The sequence below is a fragment of the Tinamus guttatus genome, unplaced genomic scaffold (assembly GCF_059628265.1).
Source record: "Tinamus guttatus ecotype Peru unplaced genomic scaffold, ASM5962826v1 Tinamus_guttatus_pri_ptg000044l, whole genome shotgun sequence".
Classification (NCBI taxonomy): Eukaryota; Metazoa; Chordata; class Aves; order Tinamiformes; family Tinamidae; genus Tinamus; species Tinamus guttatus.
Window position 1 is genome coordinate 3,973,792 of NW_028288578.1, and position 22,807 is coordinate 3,996,598.

Consider the following 22,807-nt stretch of genomic DNA (forward strand, 5'->3'; position numbering starts at 1 on the left):
TAATATGAGAACACTTGAAGCAAAATTTCTATATACAATGAGCTCGTAAGGAAAATACTTCTTTTAACAGCTTTTTTTTTTTTCCTCCAAAGGGAACAAATGCTTCAGAATGACTGTAAATAAATTTAAGCAAATCGAAAAACAGAACCAGAAATAAACTAGTTATTAAACATTGGAAATCTGTCCTTTCATTTTATCACTCTGCTTTCCTTAGTACCACAAATCATCTTGTTCTCCAAGCCTGTGACAGGCATAGTCCTTCCCTACTGGTAAGCAACAAAAGCAGTGTCTGTTCACAAACCATTTACTGAGATCAACCTGGCTAGAGAGAGACGCATATTGGGACGGGTGGAACTTGCCTCTTAGCAGTAGTACCTGTTGAGAAGTGGGGGCCTGAGGGGGAGATGAGCACTAGGAGAGGCAGAGAGAGGAGAAGTGACTCCTGGAAAATCGTCCCTGCCAAAGCTGGTTTTTGACCGTAGCTTCTGAAGGGCAGATCTGCTGGGTTTGGAAGGCACCAGCATTTTCCCTTCCCCACCAGCAAGCGCAGCTAAGAGGCACTTTATCTTGCTAGAGATTGCTTGGTGAAAGAGTGAGGGAGCAGGCAAGACCCTGTCCTTCCAGACAGAGTGCTCATCATCCCAGCAAAGCTTCCCCTGCAGCCCCCAGGGGATGCCTGGACAAGGTTCTTGCTAACCCGGTTCAGGGGCTGGCAAATCCTGAGCTCAGCCATGGCATTTGGCAGGTGCTGGGCATTTATTTCGTTCAGCAGCCTGTCCCCAAGGCCTGAGCTCCCCGTCCTTCGGCCTCGCTCGAGCTGCAGCAGGGGCTCATCCTCGAGACAGGTGAGATGCTGCAGGAAGCTCAGAGGCTGCTCCTCAGAGAGACCCTGGGATAGGAACACATGGTGAAGCTTTGCTTTCTCCAAAAACCTCAGCCCCAAGGAGCCTCATCCCTGTCTGTCCATGCAAAACTCAGTGCAGGCAACGCGGGAGCCTGAAGCTGCAGCAGAATTTGCTCCTGGTTTTGGGCTGCAAGGACGACATCAGTGCAGAGCTAATGCTGGTCACTAGGACATGCTGGAAAGCTGGGGTAGGAAGGAGGGAAGCATAGATGGAAAGAAACGGGTTTTTAGGGTTAAAACAATTAGGTGAGTTTGTAGAGAGAGAGAGGTGAACAGATTATGTGCAAAAATAAACCCAAATCAGGTGCTCAAAAGTGTGCAGGTGCTATGCAAATATTCCAGATGGATGTTGGAAAACACCACTGGAAATATCCACATAACTGCTATAGATCCCTGTTTGCCCAAGGGAGATGTCAGCACCCACAGCCACCTCATGCACAGCTCCAGGGTGCCCACATAAACCCAGGCAGGAAGAGATTTGCGGAAGATACTGCTATATTGGGTTGCAGCTCGGATGCTCAAAATAACCAAGAGCAGGATTCACAGCCCCGGGCGAGCCGCGTTGCTCTCCCAACAGCAGGACAGGCGGAAGCCGGTTCAGGAAGAGCCGTAGACACGGGAGCTGCCAAAGGGACACACCAAGGGATGTTGGGCAGCAAAGCAGGGAAGGCAGAAACTGCTGGGAGCTTCTCCAGGAGGAGGTGGGCATCTGCAGGAAAACCCTGGCACGTGTCCCGCGGGAGGGCTGGGACAGAGCAGCCTCAGAGCAGCACCAGCCCCACCACAGCGATGACCATGAGGAGCCCCGCGAGGACGCAGATGCTGATGAAGACCACGTCGCTGGTGTCCTGGCTCCGGCTGTCGCGCGGGGGCTCCGGCTCGCGCCGCTGGCCCTCTGCAAGGTTTTCCGCACGCGGGCTGGGCTGCTGCGGCTCGGGGCCCGCCAGCAGGTTGGCCCGGGCCTCCTTCCTCTTGGGCTCGCACTGCACCTCGTAGCGGTGCACGTCCTCACGGCCGCCCGCCGAGAAGTTGAGGTAGAGGACGCCAACGATCACGGAGGTGCCGTTCCGCCTCTGCAAGGCGGCGGGAGCGTGATGCGCGGGGCGGCGCGGGTGCCCTCCCCTCCCGCCGCGATGCGCCCGGCCCTACCTGTGCCTCGCTGCCGCAGGCGTCGAACCTGGCGTGTATCCTAAAGCTGGAGCCGGCCACGTGGGCGGCGCAGGACGGGCTGCCCAGGTAGACCTGGTGCCTCTCCAGTGGGGCCAGCGACTGCACAGGGATCTGGATGTGGAAGTCTGTCCGGGTGCAGGTGACGTTCATGGGCACCACTGTTGGCATGGGGGGAAACGGGGCATTGAACCATCGCCTCGCCTTTCCCCCTCAAAATGGTTATTTTTCAAGGGGACCTGACGGTGGGAGCTCCATGAGCACCGTCAGGAAGATGGGGACCCGCTTGTGCTAGGGCAGCTCCTCACGAGCCCCTTCCTCCCACTGCCCTTTTTAAGGAACCGCTGCGTCAGGCTGCGCAAAACGGGGCAATTTCCATGAAGGCGCCACCTCACCTCCGATGTAGGCAGCAGTGAAGCCCCGCTTGGCCATGCTGCGGTCCGTGCGCAGCACCAGCAGCAGCTCGTGGCCGCTGGACACGATGGGAGGCAGCCGCTCGCGCCCGCACCGCTCGCCCAGCAGCGGGGCGCCCTCGGCGCCGCCGTCGAAGGCGGCCACGTGGTCGTAGTCGCAGCCCCCCGTCAGGCTGCTGCGGCCCTCCAGCTCCAAGTCCAAGAAGAAGACTTTGACTCGATAGCCCAGGGGCAGCTGGATGGTCCACTGGCACCGGAGGTTGTTGGGGTAGAAGTTGGGGTACTGGGGGCTGGAGAAATTCCCTCTGATGGCAGTGTACACCTCCTGGCACTCACCTGCTTGGAAATAAAGCAAAAAAAAAAAAACAGGGCAAATCTCAAGGCACCTGGCTGGAGACCCCCGGGGTCCCTGGGACTTGCATCCCTGCATCCTTGTGGATGCATGTGCTACGTGCCAGGATGGCCATAGCGCTGCCCGTGCCCTGTGAAATGCTTGCTCGGGCAGCAGCCTCTACCACTAACCCATAAGCTCTCTCCAACCAACGTCCCTTAAATGCCACCTCCTTCCGGCTCCGCGGCGGGCAGGCAGCAGGCACCGCGCGGCCGCCTTGCCCGCGCTCCCGCGCCGTGCCCGTACCGGAGTAGAAGTAGGCTTTGAAGCCCCTGCCGCCGATGTTGAAGTCGGACTTGAAGACGACGAGGAGCTCGTGGCCGGAGGAGACGGTGCGGGGAGGGCTGCTGCTGCCGCAGTAGCGGCCCAGGCGGGCGGCCGCCGCCGTGGCGCCATCGAAGAGGGCCACGTAGTCAAAGCTGCACTCCTCGTCGTTCTCCACCTGGAAGTCGGCGAAGACCAGCCGGACGCTGGTGCCCACCGCCGCCCGGATGCTCCAGCGGCACTCCGCGTTGTTGGGGTAGTTCTCCGGGTAGTCGGGGCTGGTGATCTCTCCGGAGAGTGCCGTGAGCTCCCCGCCGCAGACATCTGTGGAGAGGAACAGGGTTGGTGACCATCATGGCTATCTTGTTCCTTCTCATGGCCCCTCCCACCCCAGGGGCAGGATGAGTGGTTGGCGACCACGGTGACCATCATGTTCCTTCCTGTGGCTGGGGGTTGGTGACCATGGTGGCCACTCTGTTTCTTCTCAGTGCTCATCCCACTCCAGGGAAGGAATGAGACGTTGGTGATGGTGATGACCACCCCATTCCTTCTCGTAGCCCATCCCACCATGGACACAGTGCCCCATGTCCCCAAGCAGCATCTCCCGCCAGGGCTACCTCTGCGGTAAGCGGCAGCAAAGCCATGGCTGGCCACGTGCTTGTCCGAGTGGAAGATGACAGCCAGGACATGCCAGGAGGAGGTGAAGGAGGGAGGCGGGTGGTGGCCACAGAAGGTGCCCAGCAGGTTGCTGTGGTCGCGGGTGACACCGTTGTAGACCTGCAGGTAGTCGTAGCCACAGGCGTCGTGGTACTCCAGGTCGAAGTGGCTGAAGGTGAGCAGGACGGAGGAGCCCTCGGCCACCACGATGAGCCAGGTGCACTCGGTGTCGTAGGGGTAGAGCCCAGGGAAGTTGGGGCTGGAGAAGTTGCCGGAGGGCACTGAGAGCACCCCGCCACATTTGATGCCTGCAGGGAAACAGTGCCTGGATGGGAGGCACGTTGGGACCCCAGGGATGCCCAGCTCCTGCTCCAGGAGCAGAGAAGAAGCATTCCAAAGGGCTCCAAAGGGCCCTTCTCCACTTGAGTCTGAGCTCTGAGAGAGGCACCAATGGCCTAGCTCACTTACCTATGAGTTATGCATGCATGGATCGATTTTCCAAGGAAATCTTTATACTAAGACATAGTTGGTATAAAATAAGGTGCTACGTATATTGACACAAAACAAGGTGGTGAGTTGGGGGCTGGCTGACACCTGCCCCATGGGGGCATCAGGCTTTGGGCTACATAAGGGAGCTGGAAGGCCAGGAATCGGTACAACCCACCAGCATCACCCATCAGCACCACTGGGCCCCAGGCCCCAAAACCCGGCAGCATGTGGGGAGAGGAGGGGGCTCCTGGCCAGCCGACCCACCGGGTTGAGAGGCTCCTCCGAGCTCCAGAGTCGCCGGGACGCCTGTTCCCGACCGGCCTCCAACCCGGAGCACACGTGATCCGCAGGGTGGGGTTATTCCACACACACTCATATGCATGCATATGTATACACATACATACATACATGCACACACACGCACATAGATGTGTGTACGCATGTATGCTTGCATTTCATTTACGGGCATGCACAGCTCCAGAATTGAGGAGACGCTTCAGCAAAGTGACCCCAGGCCTTAGCAGCGCGGCTCCTACCACTGCCTCCAGCAAAATGAGCACGAAAGGAGGAGCAGGAGGAAGAGGAGGAGGAGGAGGGAGCCCCGCTTTGCCCCTCTCTTACCTCTGCTGCCGCCAGCGGTGGGCCAGGCCATGCACAGGAGGGCCAGCGTGGCCACCCAGCCTGCCCCGTGGCACCCCATCCTCCGGCACCCCCACGTCCTTCCCGAGCTGCCTATCCTGGAGAGAGAAAGAAAGATAAATAAATAAATTAAAGACAGGAATAAATAAAAAGCGCAAGGACTGCAGAATTAATAGCGGGATGAATAATTCATCGCTTGTTTGAATTAAGAGCGGCAAGGTAACTTGATCTATTCCTCCCTTCCTTCACTCAGTTTTAATGATCTGGATCAAATGTTCCAAGGATTTACACTGTACCAGATACCTTGTCAATACACTATATTTAGAAGAGATATTAATGTTTCAGATATGGTGTATAATGGCAGTAAGTCTGGGCTGACAATATGCCCTTAAGGGGCTATGAAAATAATTTAGTTCGCCAGGCGAGACAGCGAACTGGAATGGGAATTTCAGGCGGAGCAGGGAAAAGCAGCTCGGGAGCGCAGGTGATTTATACTGCGGCACTCGCTGCACAAAGCCAACTGTTGATAAAAGCCGGAGGCGCCGGGACGGCCTTGCAGTCCAGGGCTTTTGCTTGATGCCAGGCTGTCCCGACAGACTGCAGCCCTTGCAAATGCCCGAGGGCGGGAGGGCAGCAGAGGAAAAAGCACCCAGAAAGCCACCAATTTCTGCAGAACCCAGGGGGTCGCGATGTTCACCCGCTCGCAAAGCGGCCGGGATCAGCTGAAGTCATTCCAGGCTGGGTGATGGTACCAGGAGATGCTGCGTTAGCTGGAAAAGCACCAAATCCATCAGCTTTCCAGCTCCTTGCCTCCTGCCCAAGAGCAAAACCACTCCTTTGGCTGCTATATCCGACACCGAGATGAACACTGGGAAGTGAAAAAACCCGCAAAGGCCTCAAAAAGGAAATGCTGCCTGAGAGACTGGGGCGGAAAAAGAGTCACCTTCAAAGAAGCAGCAAGTATCTCTAAATCTCAGCCGGTGAGACAAGTTGCATTTATTAATTAAGCAACGAGGATCGATGCCTGAGACGTTTCCTGGGGATTAATGATGGGCTGGGAGGAGCCAGTGGCCCGAGGTGCCGCTAAGGCCCATTAACACCAACTGGTCATTAATCCCCGGGAAGCACTCCGTGCCAAGGTCATTAAGTGCCTGCATATATTTATGGGGCATAATAACAACAACAACAATATTTACACGGAGCCTCCTTGCCCGCAGCCCAGCAGGAGCCACAGGGGCAACTTCCAGAGACGGCGGGAAGGGGATCGGCGCTCGCTCCGGTTCGGACCTGGCTGGAGGGCAGAGGGGAGGAGCGGGGAAGGAAGGAGAGGAGCAGTAATTATGGAGCAGAGCCAGGCGGGTTCATTAGAGACGTGCTGCATGGGGGCTCCCCCTTCCCGCCGTCCCCCCGGGGGCAGATCCATAAATCATGAGCCCGAAAGGCACTGGATTCATTTAAACAGAAAGGAGGCGATCAGGACCGCGAGACGTCGGAGAAGATCAAAGGTTTAAATACGGTTCCCAGGAGAAACGGGGAAATTATTTAGTCAGGAAATAATGAGATGAAATTAAGGAGGTATTTAGGGGCAGCTTGCTCCATCCTCCTCATCCCCCTTGGAAATCCTCCACTCTCCCAAAGCGAGCAGCGAGTTTTGCCTTTTCAAAAGTTCTCTGGGGATTTTTGGTGACATCTCAGACAGGCAGATTTTCTTTTGTCAAACAAGAGGCTTCCACGCAAGATTTCCAGGGTGTGCAATTTCCCAGGAATATAGTTTCTCCATCTCCCTGACTAGGGCCGAAGCAGGGGGCACTCCCAGAGAAAGCAGCTCCTTACCTGTCAGCCCCATGTTACGTGAAACTCCTCCACGGAGCAGAGGCTGTGGGGGCTGAAACACAGCTTGAATCAGGGCTGAGGTTTAGCCTCGGATCCACTGTGGGCACTGTTCCTGGGTACCTCTGTGTTAAAAAGCCAGAATGGCATTTTGCGCCTGGAAAAGAGCTTCTTGTAAGTCTTTGCTCTGGTGAAGTTACAATAAAAGCTGCATCCACAGTAGATGAATTCCAGGCACTTGGAATCCAGTCACCCTCCATCTCACCTGAAAAACTAACAGACAAATGCTACCATGACAGGGTACATAGCTGGGTATTTTCTCACCATATTACATATTGCGTATGTATATGTGCAATATCCTGCATATACTACATATAAGCCGGAAAAGTATCAGCCTCACTGTGCCAGTGAGTGAAGAAGTCCCAAACTCGGTCAAGGTGGAGCGAAGACGGAGCCCTGCTACACCGGGAGCCTTGTCCAGGCACCCCTGCTTTCTCCCAGCTCGTGGATCAGAGCCATCACCTCTGCACACACTGCTCACGCCGAGCAACGCACAAACCACGGACTGAATGTCTCTAATGGACACCTGACAGTGCACAATAACACTGCACATTAACACAGAACTCAGCTTACGTCACTGGCCTTCATATGAGAGCAAAAGTGTTTATTGGGGTGCTTTTTAGTACCCTTAGGGGATCCCTCTCTTGAAATTGCACCTGAAGACTTCAGTTAAAATTACTATGCTGTTCCCTGAGATATGGGTGATTGTAGCAGCCAGTCTGGAATGTCACCCAATGTTTAAAACACTCATAAGAGTGGAAATAATGCTAGAAAGAAATATTTGATCCATCAGTCTATGAAGGTACATGCTCAGAAAATTCTAGTTATTGAGAGAGCTCATTCGAAGCAGTGTCTGCAGGGAAACAAGGACATCCAAGGCTCGGTCTGAGGTTTCTCATGGGAGGGATATCCTGCTAAAAGATAAAACACGAATTTTCTTCAAGTCCCGCTGATTTCAAATATCTGCTCATATCTTCATTGAAGGCAGAGGAGCCACATATTAATACAAATGGCTTTCTTCGACAGGAATTTATTATTGTCCTCATCAAGTCTTCATTTAACCGACCAGTGTACGTGTTTTCCTGGTAGCTCCAAGGAAGTTTTTCCAGTGAACTTTCCTGAAAAAGCAGAAGGTTGCAGGGTGCCACAGTAAAAAGGACAACCAATGGCTCACAGGCCCTTCTCTAAGCTCCCCTCACAGTACTTCAGAGGAGGTTTTCACCCTCATGGATCAGGGTCTCTGTGTAGACCTGGCCCATCCCAAGAGCTGTGTTCCTATTACAAAACCCAGATTAAACCCTTCTCTGCCAAGGGATCTGTCTGCTCACTCAGAGGGGATGTAACAAACTCAGGGAGTAACTAGTGCTAAGAAACACTGCAAAACTTTCTCCTTTGAGAACAACTTCCCACCATGCCTCTTCCATGCCAAGTCCTAAGTCCCAAGTCTATTCCTCTCTCCCGCCTCTTCCATTCCCAAGTCTTTTTCAGTCTCATCTCCCACAGATAAAACAACTGAAAGAAGTCCACCCTGCTCCAAACACCATTCTGATCCTTTGGCAGGAGAAATGTTAGATCCCATGCTGCTAGATCCAGTGGGGACTCCCCCTTCGCTGTTAATGAGAAGCAGATAGTGGTGAGATGTGATGGTGACAGACAGCAGAGTGAGACACCAAGACAGATGGACAGACAGGTATGTGATCCTAAAAGGGAAGATCCATAACTCAATGCTGGGCTACGACAAACCTCTTAAGAAAAGAAATGGGATGGAAAGGGATAGAAGTGAGGGGAGGACGGTGCTGAAAGGGTGAGATGGGCTTCTTGCTCTCCACTGGGTGGAAGTTCAGGACCTCCTTATGCTCTTGAGCCAGCTCTGTCCTGAACAGGGTATCTATTTCACCAGAGACAACTAATCTATAGCTGATCCTATAGATCAGCTGAGGGGTTGCCCAATTCACAAGTACTTTTCTTCACACCCAGTATCCTCAACTTGTCAAAGCCATATATGGAACAAAATGTATGAGGCAGATCCACCACAAGAGATACAAAAAAAAAAAAAAAGATTCATCTGAGAAACTAAAAATGCAATGGGATTCATTCCCTCAGCATAAATAATTCTTTCTATAACCTCTCTGCAATGAACACTCATTTCTGAGGGAAATAATTTTCAACTACCAAATCTGTGCAGAACACAGGCAACTTTGGGACCAAATGAAAAGGAAAAAGACTGCTCAAAGTATAAGACCATTGAGAGGTATGCCCTCATCTCATGGATTTGGCATAGAAAACAATTTTACAGAGGGGGACACAACTTTAAGAAGTTTGAAAATGGGTCAGCTGGGAAAAATAATTTCTGAAAAGTCGGTGGTAACCTACATAGAAGCAGAGCTGTAGCCAAGAGCAATGAATGAAAGATAAGGACAGATTTAGGCACTGGCATTAAGAAAGGAGCACTCTGTTTGCTGTGAGTTGAGTTTTCTTTGAGTAAATGTCTAAGTGCAGCAGCAGTGGGGGAGGATCATGATCGATGGCAAATATCAATCAGTGGTTCCTTCCCAAGAGGACCATGACCAAGGCAAGGGAAAAGGAACAAGCAATGATGATCACTTCCATGAAATTCTCCAGATTCATAGCCATGTCAAAACATGTAGATTTAAGAACTGGAGTGACTGGATCTCAGAATTGCCTCGTTGGCTGGGAAGAAATAAGATCATGCTGACATAAAAACAGAGGCAACAGAGCTTCATTCAGCACCCAGAATCCCTGCATCAATGTACTTCCTATCTGTTTATTTACCTGGCTTAGGACATAAAATATCCTGACGTTCCAGTACCGAGCCAGCTCCTGGAGAAGAGGTTTCAGGTAAATGTTTCCAAACGAACGGAAGCAGCAAACAAGAGTAACAAAGGTCTCATCCTCTTCATTTTCTGTTATGGACTGGAGGATGGGAAGCATTGGTGCGAGGCCGGTCCCAGAAGCCAGCAGCAGCAGTTCTCCATACTGAAAACGAAGCAGAGGATTTTGAATGAACCATCCTGCTTGCACACGAATGCCCTCATTCTCCATTCCTGCCTGCTGCCACCCTGATAGAGGGTCCCTCATGAGCAAACATATCAGATATCTGAAGGACATGAATCAGTACATTCAGATCTCAAAATGTATCTTTCTGCAAAACCCATCCATGGGTAAAGATAACAGTTTCAGGATTTATACAGCAAATGTAATGAAAAAGGACTTTATCCAAATACAAACATTTTTTTAACAAATTTTAGCCTTGATTTCACTCACCTGTGTTTCAGTTCCAATTCAGCAGCACCCTTTGCTGACCCACTGCGGGTTGTTTTCCCATTGGAAATGACCCCTGGCTTAATCTTGGATGTTCTAAAGCACAATCCTGAATGTTCCCTGGGGGAATGCTTTCTTTCCCACCTCAATCCGTTCATCACCCTGGTGCATTGTCTGACCCTCCTCAAAGAACTACCAGCAATACCCAACATTTCATACCCTTCATACCCCTTCTCCAGCTCAGCCAAGATTCCAGGGCCTGAACTGGGAATTACACCCCTATTCTGAGGTCTCGTTGCCTGAACTATTTTGTACCTATTCATTGTTGCCAAGGTTTGGGTAACCCCAACCCTATGCAGTCAGATACAACCTCTTGTAGTGCTGGAGTCAAAGAAGTCTCCAGAATCGGGATGCAGCCACATGCAACAGAGGAGCTATTGGCATAAAAAATGTCCGGATTTGCTACATACGTGGCAAACTCCTACTACATTCACTGAGACTAGAGCACATCTTTTATGTGCATATCCATCCAAGCTTGAAATGATTTCCTTTATACTACCCCAAGGTTTAACAATTCAGAGTCAGTGAGAACTAGCAGCCTGTAAAAGCCCACATGTGCAAGCCCTAAGCATGGCCCCCTCACCAGGAGATGGGCTCAGGTCCACCCCACCTGCCCTGATGAGCAGGAGCCTGTTGGGGAAATTCTACCAGGAAACTCATATGCAGGACCTCCACTACAGCTTATAAACAACAAGCAGTTCTTCTACAACAAGCTACTGCGAGGTGACTTACAAACTTCATGAACGAGGATCACCTGCGAGCCCCTCAACGCAGCTGCTTCTGCGCATGGCAATTCTGTTCTGTCCCAAAGAGTAGCTCAAGGCTTAAAAACAGAAGGGAACAATAGCCCAAAACTGCAGGGAGAGTATTTCAGGAATCACAACACAATTACTTTGCAGGGAGTTTGGCCACTGGGATTTTACAGTTCTATTTTTAATTAAAAACAAAACAAAAGAGGTGGGGGGAAGAGGGCACTTTAATATTAAATGATAAGTATTTCAATTCTCCTTCCCATTTTAAAGGTCAGAATTAAGTAAACAAATTACTGTGTGTGAGAAACGATCCCCTGAAACTGGATCTCCTTTCTTTGCAGCAAACCTCCTATCAGCAGGTGGGACCAGAACTTGCAGAGCCACTGGGTGATGTGACACCTCCCTGGAGCTGCTGCAGCTCCGGGAACATCCAGGAGGCTGGAAGTTCAACGCCTCTTGTCCACTCAGGTTCAGTTACAAAACACCAGGATCCAAACAAGGCAAAAAGCCAATCTGCACTCCTTGCTGGAGCAAAATAAGCTCCTGTAGTTTAACACAGCAAGAACTTCTAATGCAAGTGAGGCCCAAAGATCCTTGCTAATATTTTCTAGTGCCCACCTCCTTCTCCTCTTATTTCTTAAATATTCTGCAGTCCAACAAGGTTTGTATTTTTTTCCAACTGTACTACTGTGCAACAACCTGGGAAGTCCCTAAAGTAACCATGAAAACAGTAATCACTCGATGTCTTTCCTTTGGAATAAGCCAACTGCTGCAAGCTGCCTATGTCTGTTAGGGAACTAACCTTATTAGGTTGGTATGGGAACCCTCCAAATGGCCCACGCCAAAAGATCATGTCTCCTTTTTTCCAGGTTTTTATGTATTGTGACATTAGCCCAGCTTCATAGCACTAATAAAAAAACATTGCAGAAAAGAAAAGAATAATTATACTCTGTTGGAAAGTTTCCCAGCTTAAAGTCAATTATAAAGTTATCTACATTTAAACAAGAAGGGGGCAAAAAAACATTTCATGCGTTTTAAAAGAAAGAAAGATCATTCTATTTGAAAAATAATTCAAAGTTATACCCCAAACAAAGACATTTAAATTAAATCATATTGGATTCATTCCAGCTTGACTATAATGTAAACATAATCCACTCTCATGCAGTCTGAATTTTCCAAAACTGGAAAAAGCATAGCAGAGCTCTTGCTTACAAAGCACGCAGAGAAGAGTGTCTTGAATGCAAATCACAGCCCAAGCCTTCAAGCGTTCTCCAAATCTCAGAGTATGGGGTCTGCAAATGCCCTCTGGGTACTGATAGTTGTATAAACACTGCATAGCTGCTGCTTTATTTCAGTCTCTCAGATGCTGTGTTGATACAATTAGTGACCCACAGCCAGCTTTCTCATTTATAATACTCTGTTTTCAGAACGGAGCATCTGGATGTTGAGCTATTCCTCCAATTTTTTCCCCCCAAAATACATATGTATTCTGGCCTCACAGAAGAAAGACATTAGCAGAAAACTGCCTTGCTTTCTGCCAGGCACCAAGAATATTATCCAGGCTTTTGCTGCAGGAATGCTAACCTAACTCGTGACTAACGAGAAAGAGTCCGTGCGTGCCAGAAACGGAGGAGCAGGGAGAGGCCCCCAGATGAAGGGACCACCCCAGCAGCCGTGTTGCTGCATTTAATTGCTGGGACCACTTACGGCTAGTGACAGCAAAGGAGCATGAAACAGAGCGTGGTTGGCAGGACAAGAGGAGAGAGCAGCAGCAAAGCAGCTGTGCCCGCAGCAGAGCCACGAAAACACCGAGAAAAGAGCAGCCCAGCTGCAGGTGGGAAGATGGGGTGAGATAAAAGCCTTCAAAGAAACCTGACCCCATTAAAGAAGAGGGTTTTGGGGGTACTTAATGCATGTTGTATAGAGGCCCATCTCACTAGCCCAGTGCCTTGGCTGGCCACTGAACAGCACTGCAGGCAAAAGAAACTGGTAAAGTGCAGAGAGGCGAGGAGAAGGGCACGTGAGAGGATGTTTCTGTGCTTGCAAGCAGTGCCAACTATTAAAGCCATAGGTGCTCCTCACCTCCCTTAGATAAGATGCTCTGAGCTAGTCAGCAATATTTCTTATTCAGAGGGCCTTGGGCAGGTACCCAGGCTTATGCAAAGAGTGCACAGGACATCACACAGCAGTATTTTACACCTAGCTTCTTCAAATACATATGGATTTTATACCTACCTTCTTCAAATACACATGGAAAACCAAGACAACAACAGAAAAGTCAGCCCCACTTATTGCCTATTCCCAATGGATCAAGTAGATTGGAAACTAAAACAATCTTTCTTTCACCAAAATGATTTCCAAAAATTGAAGTGAGAGGTGATAGAATGGGTTTTAAATGATTTTTTTTTCTAAATAAAAAGAAAAAAAAATATATCTCCTGGGGGAAAAACTTCTACACCCAGCTTTACACACAGAAAAAACCCTAACATTATAAAATCACTCAAAAAGAGGGTTATGCTCTTCAAATGGCAACTCCCTCACTCTTAACTGTAGTATCACAAATGCAGTGCTATAATAACAGGAGACAGAAGGGTCTGAACAGTGCTTGGATTGCATAGTAATAATAATAATATAGTACTTTCCAAAATTGCCTGAATAGTGTGAAATATAGCACAACCTACAGAGTGAGTTATAAAAATGGCTGCTTTACACTAGTGTTACCAACCTCTTTTGTCACTGCCAGAGAATAACTACAGCTCCCTTTGGGATGAAAGGTTCTATATAAAGGAAAGGTATCATTACAATCATTACTATTATTATTGAAATGCAAAACCTACGAGTAATAAGCAAGTATACATGAATTTCACAGTCATCCTGCACGTGTATCCTATCAATGCACCTCAAAGGCAGCATTTCTCTCCCCTACCACACACCAATTGCCATAAGAATGGTGGAATGACCCTCCCACAGGTGACTCACAGGCACTGTACACATTTCTAAAGAACAGGGTTTGCATCTAATTGTGCAATGAATAATAAACCCTCAAAATGGGAAATCCTGGAAAGCAGGGGGAGGATGCATGGCCAGGCTCTGCAAGCTGCTTGGGACACCCAATACTCTGAAATTCACACCTCAACCGGCGTGTGTGTCTGCTCCCCAAAAGACATACAAACACAGTAACAGAAAAATTTTCCCAGATCTGATATTTTCCACACAAAATAAGTGTCCTGCAGGCTGCATTCAAGCAAAATTTCTAGCCACACTCATCTATGTGGTGGCATCCAGCAGGGCCAGGACACTTGCCCAGCATGGGGATCTGACACCCCATGTCCCCCGTCATGGCCACAGGCTACATCTTTGCTCCATGGGCCACCCCGCTTTTCACCCAAACCTTTGCTTCAAGGGGTGTCTTTTGCTTTAGGCAAAACAGGGAGGGTAAGCAGAGCAGGCAGAGATTTCCCCAACTCGGTGGTTTAGCTGGGCTGACAACTGGGTGCGATTTTAATGACAGATTGAGAAGGTAAAATGAAACCAGGGAGGTGGAATGGGCGCCTCTTTCCACGGTGGCAATAGGAAGGCTCCCCAGGGGCTCGCTCAAGTGCTTAGCAGGGCCGGGCTGCAGAGCACTTGTTTGTGTGTCACCTTCCCCTGCTTTCTCTTCTGTGGAGGGGAAAAATGCAATTTTTATCAGCAAAGCAGCACAACTGCTTCAGAAACAGTCCATGAGGGATTTGATGGAGTCTCACTTGATGTGCTGAGAGCATGCTCAGCTCCTGAAAGAAAACAGTCCCCAGCACCATATACACCAATCTATATCATATGGGCTCACTTACTTTTATTAAGACGTCAAAGTAGCCTTCTGCATTCCCCGGGCTAATTGGAGTATAGGCTCTCTGGACTTCCAAACCGTTCACCACTCCTCTGAGGAGAAAAACACAGGCAGCCCCTGCAACGTTAGTGCCAGCGCTCAGCTCCTCCCTGGGGACAGTGGCCATGTCCAGCGTCCGTGGGAGGCAGCAGGAGCTCTCCCTGGCAGCACGGGCTGTGCACAGATGCAAAACACCCCCCTGGGGCAGCAAACATCGAGGTGGGACGTAAGAGCTAAAGGCACCTTCTGTTCTCCTCGTGGTGGCCCTGGCTGTTGGACACACCAGCAGAAGGACGTCTGAGCTGCTTCGTAAGGAGCAGCCAAATGAGCAGGAATGGCAAAGGAAAGAGAAGACGCTTTATTGCTGACTTCACTGTCCCTTTTGGGCTGCCTGACTTGCTCTGTTTGGACAGCACCTGGTAAATAAGGAAACCTGGGCACAGCCTTGAGGTTGTGTGAATACACTCTGTACTTTACTGTAAGTCTTCTCTTCCCACAGGGCCTATGCACCCTGTGCTGCGCTGCTGGCAATGGTAATTGATTGAAGTGACCCAAGCTTTCCTGCTGCTGTGTTACGAAATGGCTGGATCAAGAAGCCAGCACTTCCACCAGCTGGAAGCATGAGCTGCTAACGTGCAAATAGCGTCAACAGAGAGATACAGATCAACAGCATCGTGACGCGGCCTTTTCTATCTGACCACAGATGGTCAAGGGAGACATAAAATTCTCCCAAGAGGCTTCTTTCTGGCAAGCCATAAACCACCCAAGGGAGCTGTTTTGCTAAGAAATCAGTTGTGAAACACCTGGATACTCGATGCGACACCCCGGGTGCAGAGTTACCCTGAGATCCGGGACCCAAATCCCCAGGCCCCGGGCTTAGAGCAGCTCACTGCTTTCATCCCAATGTGCTGGAGTCAATCAACTCTTTTAAACACCCATTCTTTGGTGCTTTCTTTCCCCAAATGGGTTTTCTTAATCCCACCTAGTTCTTTCTGACCCACCAATACTAAAGAAAAATATAGCTTTGGAATGGCTTTTACCATAGAATTAGCAACGCTAACGAGCTCACGAGTTCTTTCATCTGCATCATTGTGGAGGTATAGAAATTATGATTTCCTTGGCATGAAGCTGTTTTCTATTAGCAAAAACCTACATATTAGGTTATATAATGTGGCCTGTTTAACTAGCATGGAGAACAATACCTTAATACGATATGTTGTCCTAAACTCAATCGCAGGCTGCTATTTCCTGGTAATTCAAATCTGTACTGGTAGGTGTCCTCTGTTAGCTGCTCCACTGAGCTCAAGCTGAATGCAGTAAATGAATCTGGATTTAGTTCTGAATTATTGCTCTGCAAGAACAACAATAAATAATTACTCGGTTAGACGATGTATTTTATTATTTCATTTTTCTTTTGAAGCAAATGTGTGTGCTAATTTGGTGCTAGAGATACTCAGCACTCCAGAAGAACGTGCATTAAATGCCAGGGCCCAGCACAAATTTCAGCTCTCTGCAGATTCATTATTAGGTCCTTTGGTACATGATTTGGGAGCTCTGACTTCTTTTCCCCTTTTGTTAAATTACATTTTTACACCTTACAGCCTGGTCAGCCTATTATGGCTCGTTACAATCATTTTCTCATGCCTGGAAACAAACAAAAGTAATACGGCTCACAGAGCTGAGCGCTGCTTTGGGGGCAACTTCCAAACCTACTGATGGCCATTTTAGATAGGAAACATCATTAGCTGTTTCACCACTAATCATTTTTTCTTTATCCGATATTGTTAATCTTATGCAGAAAGGCACTGACAATCCCAAAATTGCACTGCAAAGACGATGCTCCACTGCATTAAATAATAACTCTTTTCATCCTCAGACTATGAATCTTAAAGAAAAGGGGGGGGGCAGGGAGAATAAATGGAAAATCTCAGGAAAAAAAATGAAATTCTCTAAGGATATTGGCAGCAGAGAAAATTGTGACTGTCCTTGTGACCTATTCCCAGTTTTCCCTGAGGTTGGCTCTGTCTGACTGGGGGATGTGCCCAGGGAATGGGGTCTGGCAGGAGCAGCTGCAGCTCCAGGGATACCTGGGGGCACCGGGAGATCCTCATGACAAGGAGGGAGCGCGCACAGGAGAGGGTCCCCCAGGGCACCGGCATTGTGGGGACCAAGAGGAACCAACCTGTGCCTCGTGGGCTACCAGCAGCTCCATGTTGCCCGCGGCCCTGGCCCGCTGCCATCGCGCCAGGGCGGCCGCGTAGGTGTCGTGGATGCAGGGCCTGCAGCCGCCGCCGCAGCACTGCCCCGGTGCCGGCTCCTGCGGTGCCAACGCCAGCCACGCCGCGTCCTCGGCGCTGCCCGGCGCCTGCAACACACGAACGGGCACCACAGAATGGCTGAGGTTGGACGGGACCCCTAGAGATCATCCAGCCCAGCCCCCTGCTCCAGCAGGGACACCCAGAGCACAGGGTGGCATCCAGGGGCAGCCTGTGCCAGGGCTGTGTCACCCTCACAGGAAAGAAGTTCTTCCTCACATGGAGATGAAACTGCATGTGTTTCAATTTGTACCCATTATCCCTTCTCCTGCCACCAGCCACCACTGAGAAGAGCCTGGCCCCATCCTCCCTACATTCTCCCCTCAGGTACTCGTAAGGACTGATCGGATCCCCTCTTAGTCTCTTCTCCAGGCTAAACAGGCCCCGCTCGCTTAGTCTTCCCTCATACCATAGACGCTCCCACCCCTTAAGCACCTTTTATCACTCTACACTGGGCCCAAGCATCCGGGCCTCCCAGGGCGGGAATGTTGTACTGGCCCAGGAATATTGTGTTGGTGCGGGAATACTGTACAGGTCTGGGAATATTGTACCAGTGTGGGACTGTCGTACCAATGCGGGGACACTGTACCTGCCATTAGAGCCAAGTGAGGTGAGAAATCAGAGAAATCAGCACAAAACGGGTGACCTGGCAGGCCATGAACGTTCTGCCTTATCGTTGGGTTCAAGGCTGGGTTTAGTGCTCAAACAAGTGGGAAAGGGCAAAAAACACTTTTTTTTTTTTTTTTTGTGTGTGTGTGTGTGTGTGTGTGTGTGTGTGTGTCTGTGCTCTTATTTCCCCTGGGAGGTTTTGCCCAAGCGGAACCCGGTTTCACACAGGCTGGGGGCCACACTTGTCCCTGAGGCACACCACGGCTTTCGGGGCCGTTTTCTGTTCGGGAGAGCAGTTTAACAGACATTTTGGGGAGATTTGAGCAAAGCCAAGGTCAGAGCCAAGCCAAGAGCTCGGGAATCACCGCCTTTTTCACAGGGACTGGGATTCGCCCGCGTTTTTTCACGCGTTTTTCCCTCGCCCCTAAGGACCCGGGACCGGAGCGGGGCGGGGGGCGGGCTGGAGGACACAGGGACCCCCCGCCCGGGTCCCTCTGGGGTCCGGGCAGCGCCCCCGGCCCCCGTGAGGGGCCGTCCCCCAACTCCCCTCCCCGTCGCACAGAACCCCGCACCCCTCCACTTACCGCCATGCGCCCTTCACCCCGCGCCCTCCCCGGCCGCACTTTGGCGACGCTCCCTCAGCGCGTCCCGGGGGGCGGGCCCGGCGGGGCGAGGGCGGCCGCTCCGCGCGCCGCCATTGGCCGCCGCCCGCCGGCGGGCCGCGCTCCCGGGGAGCCCCGCGCCAAGATGGCGGCGCGCGCCGGGGCCGGGATGGCGGCGTCGCTGCTGCTGCTGCGGCGGGCGGCGCCGGTGCCGCCGCGCGGCCGCGGCCTCATCACGCGGCCCGGGTCCCTGCGGCGCCGCGGGCCGCCGCCGCGCACGCCCTGGACCACGCGGGGGCCGCCGCCCGAGGTGCTGGCGCGCGCCGTGGAGCGGCGGCCCGTGCGCGAGCAGGTGGAGCTGGACAGCATCACGTACGCGGCGCGGCAGCACTTCGTGCCCGGCCTGGCCCGGCCGCGCTTCCCGCCCTGGGAGCGCGGCTGGAGGCACCCCTGGCACTCGCCGGGCCCGCGCTACGAGGACATGCCGCTGCGCCGCGAGCGGCCCTGCCACATCTGCCACCAGTGGGTCCGCATGATCGAAGGTACCGCCCGGGACCGCCGGGCCGGGCCGGACCCCCCTCCTGGCCGGGACCCCCTGCCCCGGGCCTTGGCCGGACCCCACGAGTTGGGACAGGACGGACTCCCTGGTCTGGGGCCTCCTCCCCGGGCCCGGACCCTTCGTCCCACGTCCAGGCCCCCGCCCCGGGCAGAGATTCCAGCCTGAGACCCCCCAGGACCCCATCCCTCCAGGCTGGGACCTTCTCTTGGCCTAGCATCCCCATCAAGTCTTTCCTCCTGGGCCAAGGACCTCCCCCAAGTCAGGACTCCCATTTTCTCCTCGACCTGGAGGCCCCCTCTTTTCCTCCTCACCCCGTTTTCCCTCTTGGCTGTAGTCTGGTCACCGTGTCTTTCCCTTCCCTTCAGCCCTGCAGTCTCCTTCCCCTCCTCCCTTTCCCCCTTCTTTTCCCCCCGCTACTTTTCCTCTCCTCAGTGCCCTGGGGGGTTCCAGGCACATTTAAGCACCGCACCTCCATTTCCCCGTGCGTGACATGGACAAGCAGCGCCCGGGGGAGCCGCGCTGGGTCCCCAGGCGCGCTGCGCACCCGCCGCCCGTGCCCGCAGGCGTGCGCCAGGCGCTGTGGCTCACCAAGGCGCAGCTGGTGCCGGGGCTGCCCGCCCGCGTGCTGCGCATCGCCGAGGAGCCGGCCAACCTGCTCGACGACCAGGACGAGAGGGCCCAGCGCGCCGTGTCCCGCGCGCGCTTCTGGGACACCACCGAGGTGGCTCCCAAGAGGGAGAGCTACTGGTGAGCGCCCGCTCCTGGGATACCGTCCGCTGCGCCCGGGGGCGTCCCGCGGGCAAGAGAAGGGCGGAGGGTTTAAAGCCATAAAAGAAATTATTCCGTTGAAGTGCTGCTGGCAGATACAGTGCAGAGCTGTCCCTGCCCGTGTGTCAAGTTGTGAGCCTCAAAACAACATCAAGATAACCCCCCAAACCCCACACAGTTCTGGGTATTGACAGTAGCGCAAATCCGAACATGTTCTTTATAGAAAGACTCCTCCTGGCTCGCAGATCCCTGTTGCTGTTTGAAATCTAATTCTAGCTGATGCAGAATATCATTTTTTTAAGTAACTAATGGGAAGCGCTACCTTTGCCAACTTGGAACAGGGCTGGTGTGTTGCCTATTAATCTCAAATCTGTATTAACTGTTTGGAAATGTTACGCTATTATAAAATATTTTACACACCATAATGTTTTATAGTGTTTGTGACCCAGAATAATCTGTCCCCCATTATGGTAACACTTTTATTTTATGTAACTATTCCTTTTTTTTTTCCTCTCCTTCTAAAGCCCGGTGCTCTTTGAAGAGTTGCTGCATTTATGTCGGATAATGACGATGAAGCATCCTTCTCTGGCTAAGAGGATGTTGACCAGAGACTACAGGATAGCAGCTACGTGGGAAAGAGGTCAGTGGTTGCTGGGCTGGAGAGCGTTAAGCCCTTCGTTAGCGTGAGAGGGACAGCAAAGTCACCAGCGTGAAAGCTGGGGGCTTGGACAAAATGAGGCAATTTCTGGAACCAATTATTTTGGTTTTAAATAGCGCTGTAAGCGTAGGATGACGGATCCTTGCCACAGGGTGGTTGTATCTGCATCTTAGACCCAATTGCTTAACTAGCGTGTGTCCAAAACGTGTACTGCTGTCCCTCCTGAGTGCCTTTAGTTAGGGGAATAACTCCAGCAAACAGTGTAGGTGTTTCATGTGGAAGAGCCTACAGGTGACATGTTGCTACCTGGGGCTGGCTGGTGCTGTGAGCGGGGCAGTGAGCCCTGCAGAACAGGAGCTGCTGGACTGCTGCTCCCCCGAGGGAGGCTACATCTGCCAGCTTCTACTCAGTGGTGTCTGAATGCAGCCTCTCATTCCCTCCCCAGAATCATTTCTCCTTCAGGTCCGTGGCCTGAACGGGATCCTCCTCAACTCCATGGCCCCAATACCTCCAGTAGCCTCCAAGGACGAGGTCGCAGCCACTGCAGAACACGCTCTGGAGACCTTCTATCCCATCTTGCCCACGATTGATCTTCAGGAGGTGACTGTGTACAAGGAGCTCAATGATACGGGTAAGTCTAGCAGTTGGGCAGTGTTTTGTTAGATGAGATACTGAACTTTTGTTCAGGTTAACATATAGGCCTTGCCTTTCTGCCAAAGGGCTGTGGTGAGAGGTGGGTGGGGATGAGGTGCAGAGGAGCTGGGCGCAGGATGGTGGTGAGGCTGCCGTGGAGAAAAGCTTAGATTCAGGCAAATGGTTTTAATAGTTCCTGAAGATGCAGGAGCAAACGTGGCTGTGTTGTCTCTTACTGATTTTTTTTTTTTTTTGTCCAGGTTTTAGGGCTGGTTATCCATACTGTCATCCTCACACCCTGTACTTCCTGGAGTCAGCCAACATTCGCACCAACAGGTTCAGACCAGAGCAGCTTCGGGCCAAGATGATGATGTTTGCGTTTGGCAACGCGCTGGCGAAGGCCAAGATGCTCTACGGGGTAGGTAACTGCGGCTGCTGCTCGCTCACCAGGCCCTTGGTCTTCCTGGAGTGTTGCAGCTCGTGGATAAAGCTGCAAAATTCCCTTTCCCTGGAGGGTTGCAGCAGTTCTGCTGTCTGCCCTACTGGCTTTGCTGAATAGTGACTTCCCAGTGCAGCTGTGAGCACGTTCATGGTGCAGTGTGTGTTGGAATGCCAAAAGGTAGGAAGCAGGGAGTAGGTCTGGCAGAAAACTCTAACCCATCCCACATCTCAGTATTTAAATTGATACTTCATTGCTGGTCAAAGGAGGAATTTTAATTAAAATACAAAATCTACATTCAGAACTTGTTTGACTAGAGTAATTTTCTGGGCAAGGTAGCAATAAACTTATTAAAATCTTGGCTTTGAGCCAAGTAGAAGGTGCAGAATCAGCAGCTACTTGTACAATTTCAGTGGTAACTGGCTTTTCAAATGCTTCCCTCCCTGCTTTCTCCCCACCTTCTTTCCTAGAACGATCCCAAGGTTTTGGAGCAGCCGATAGTGGTGCAAAGCGTTGGCACGGACGGCGAGGTTTTCCAGTTTATGGTGTTCCAGCTAAATACAACAGACTTGGTCTCCAGTGATGGCATTAAGAATCTCGTCTGGATTGACTCTGATCAGCCGCTGTATGAAAAAGCCCAGTGTGTCCCAGAAATCAAGAAGAGAGTTGTTACGGTAAGGAAACGGGAAGGAAAAGACCAATTTGGTGGTGGTGGGGGATAAAAGCTCCTGGAAATGTTACTGTGCTGGGGGGGAAGCTGGGGCAGAGCTGGGGCTGAGAGGGGAGTTCAGGCAGTTTAAGATTTGTGCCCAGGGAGGCAGCTGCTGCAGGGCCTCCTGCGTGGGGCCGGGGAGCACAACGTGGAGGCTGCCGTGTTCCAGGTCTGATTGCAGCGTGTTTAGCTGTTGTTAGTCTGCATTAATCACTTTGGGAGCTGAGTGTCCGTGTCTTTCCTCTGCAGAAGCCCGCTGGAATATATGGCTTCCAGCCAGACACATTCAAGAAGTTTCTGGCACTGTATTTGCACGGAACTGTGTGAAATTCCACTCGAATGAAAGACTGTACCTGCTGCTTCTCTTTGCCAGAACACCACATACCTAAAGAAAGGTGGATTCATTTACTTTCCAAAATAAATTATGTTGTTGCTCTAAAGTAAATTTTTTAAAAATCAAATTGTGCCTGAAGAAACCTTTTATTTTAGGGGCTCATCTCTTGTATGCAGCTAGAGAGTCATCACGTTCTTCCTTCTGGACTGTCCCAGTGTGACCGGAAAGGAGCCCAGAGCCCCCATTGCTGCCCTGCACGGGTTCTGCTCACCACGGGCTCTGCAGAGCTCCACTCACACCCGTTTTGTGAGTTTGCTGTCGCCTCCTCTGTTCCGTAGGGGCATCCTCCATAAAACTTAAAGAGGGGGGTCCAACACTTTGTCCTTCTGCCTGGCTCTTGCT

The 22,807-nt window shown here is 51.5% G+C and overlaps 3 protein-coding genes across 3 annotated transcripts; 1 reads left to right on the forward strand and 2 right to left on the reverse strand.

Annotated features, from left to right (window-relative positions):
• Nucleotides 1-1,665: 1,665 nt before the first annotated feature.
• Nucleotides 1,666-5,033, reverse strand: CDCP2 (CUB domain containing protein 2). Its single transcript, XM_088537130.1, has 6 exons — nt 4,907-5,033; nt 3,757-4,104; nt 3,122-3,463; nt 2,467-2,820; nt 2,054-2,232; nt 1,666-1,977 (listed from the first exon to the last, which is right to left on the reverse strand). Exons 1-6 carry the CDS (start codon nt 4,983-4,985, stop codon nt 1,666-1,668), a joined length of 1,614 nt encoding a protein of 537 aa, XP_088393256.1. The 5' UTR covers nt 4,986-5,033.
• A 2,364-nt stretch (nt 5,034-7,397) lies between these two features.
• Nucleotides 7,398-13,895, reverse strand: CYB5RL (cytochrome b5 reductase like). Its single transcript, XM_088537137.1, has 5 exons — nt 13,888-13,895; nt 13,634-13,685; nt 11,711-11,815; nt 9,608-9,811; nt 7,398-7,932 (listed from the first exon to the last, which is right to left on the reverse strand). Exons 3-5 carry the CDS (start codon nt 11,795-11,797, stop codon nt 7,729-7,731), a joined length of 495 nt encoding a protein of 164 aa, XP_088393263.1. The 5' UTR covers nt 11,798-11,815; nt 13,634-13,685; nt 13,888-13,895; the 3' UTR covers nt 7,398-7,728.
• Nucleotides 13,896-18,447: 4,552 nt separating this feature from the next.
• MRPL37 (mitochondrial ribosomal protein L37) lies at nt 18,448-22,494 on the forward strand. Its single transcript, XM_088536462.1, has 7 exons — nt 18,448-18,844; nt 19,425-19,608; nt 20,154-20,269; nt 20,733-20,918; nt 21,181-21,338; nt 21,830-22,033; nt 22,321-22,494. Exons 1-7 carry the CDS (start codon nt 18,448-18,450, stop codon nt 22,396-22,398), a joined length of 1,323 nt encoding a protein of 440 aa, XP_088392588.1. The 3' UTR covers nt 22,399-22,494.
• Nucleotides 22,495-22,807: the final 313 nt, after the last annotated feature.

Coding starts and splice junctions, on each gene's coding strand:
- MRPL37 (XM_088536462.1), top strand. CDS start 18,448: ATGGCGGCGCGCGCCGGGGCCGGGATGGCGGCGTCGCTGCTGCTGCTG. Junction 19,609..20,153: donor CCCAAGAGGGAGAGCTACTG/GTGAGCGCCCGC, acceptor CTCCTTCTAAAG/CCCGGTGCTCTTTGAAGAGT. Junction 21,339..21,829: donor AGGCCAAGATGCTCTACGGG/GTAGGTAACTGC, acceptor CTTCTTTCCTAG/AACGATCCCAAGGTTTTGGA.
- CDCP2 (XM_088537130.1), bottom strand. CDS start 4,985: ATGGGGTGCCACGGGGCAGGCTGGGTGGCCACGCTGGCCCTCCTGTGC. Junction 4,105..4,906: donor CACCGCTGGCGGCAGCAGAG/GTAAGAGAGGGG, acceptor GTTTCCCTGCAG/GCATCAAATGTGGCGGGGTG. Junction 2,233..2,466: donor CACTGCTGCCTACATCGGAG/GTGAGGTGGCGC, acceptor CCATGCCAACAG/TGGTGCCCATGAACGTCACC.
- CYB5RL (XM_088537137.1), bottom strand. CDS start 11,797: ATGTCACAATACATAAAAACCTGGAAAAAAGGAGACATGATCTTTTGG. Junction 9,812..11,710: donor TCCCATACCAACCTAATAAG/GTTAGTTCCCTA, acceptor CTTCGTTTTCAG/TATGGAGAACTGCTGCTGCT. Junction 7,933..9,607: donor TATTTTATGTCCTAAGCCAG/GTAAATAAACAG, acceptor CTGCTTTTTCAG/GAAAGTTCACTGGAAAAACT.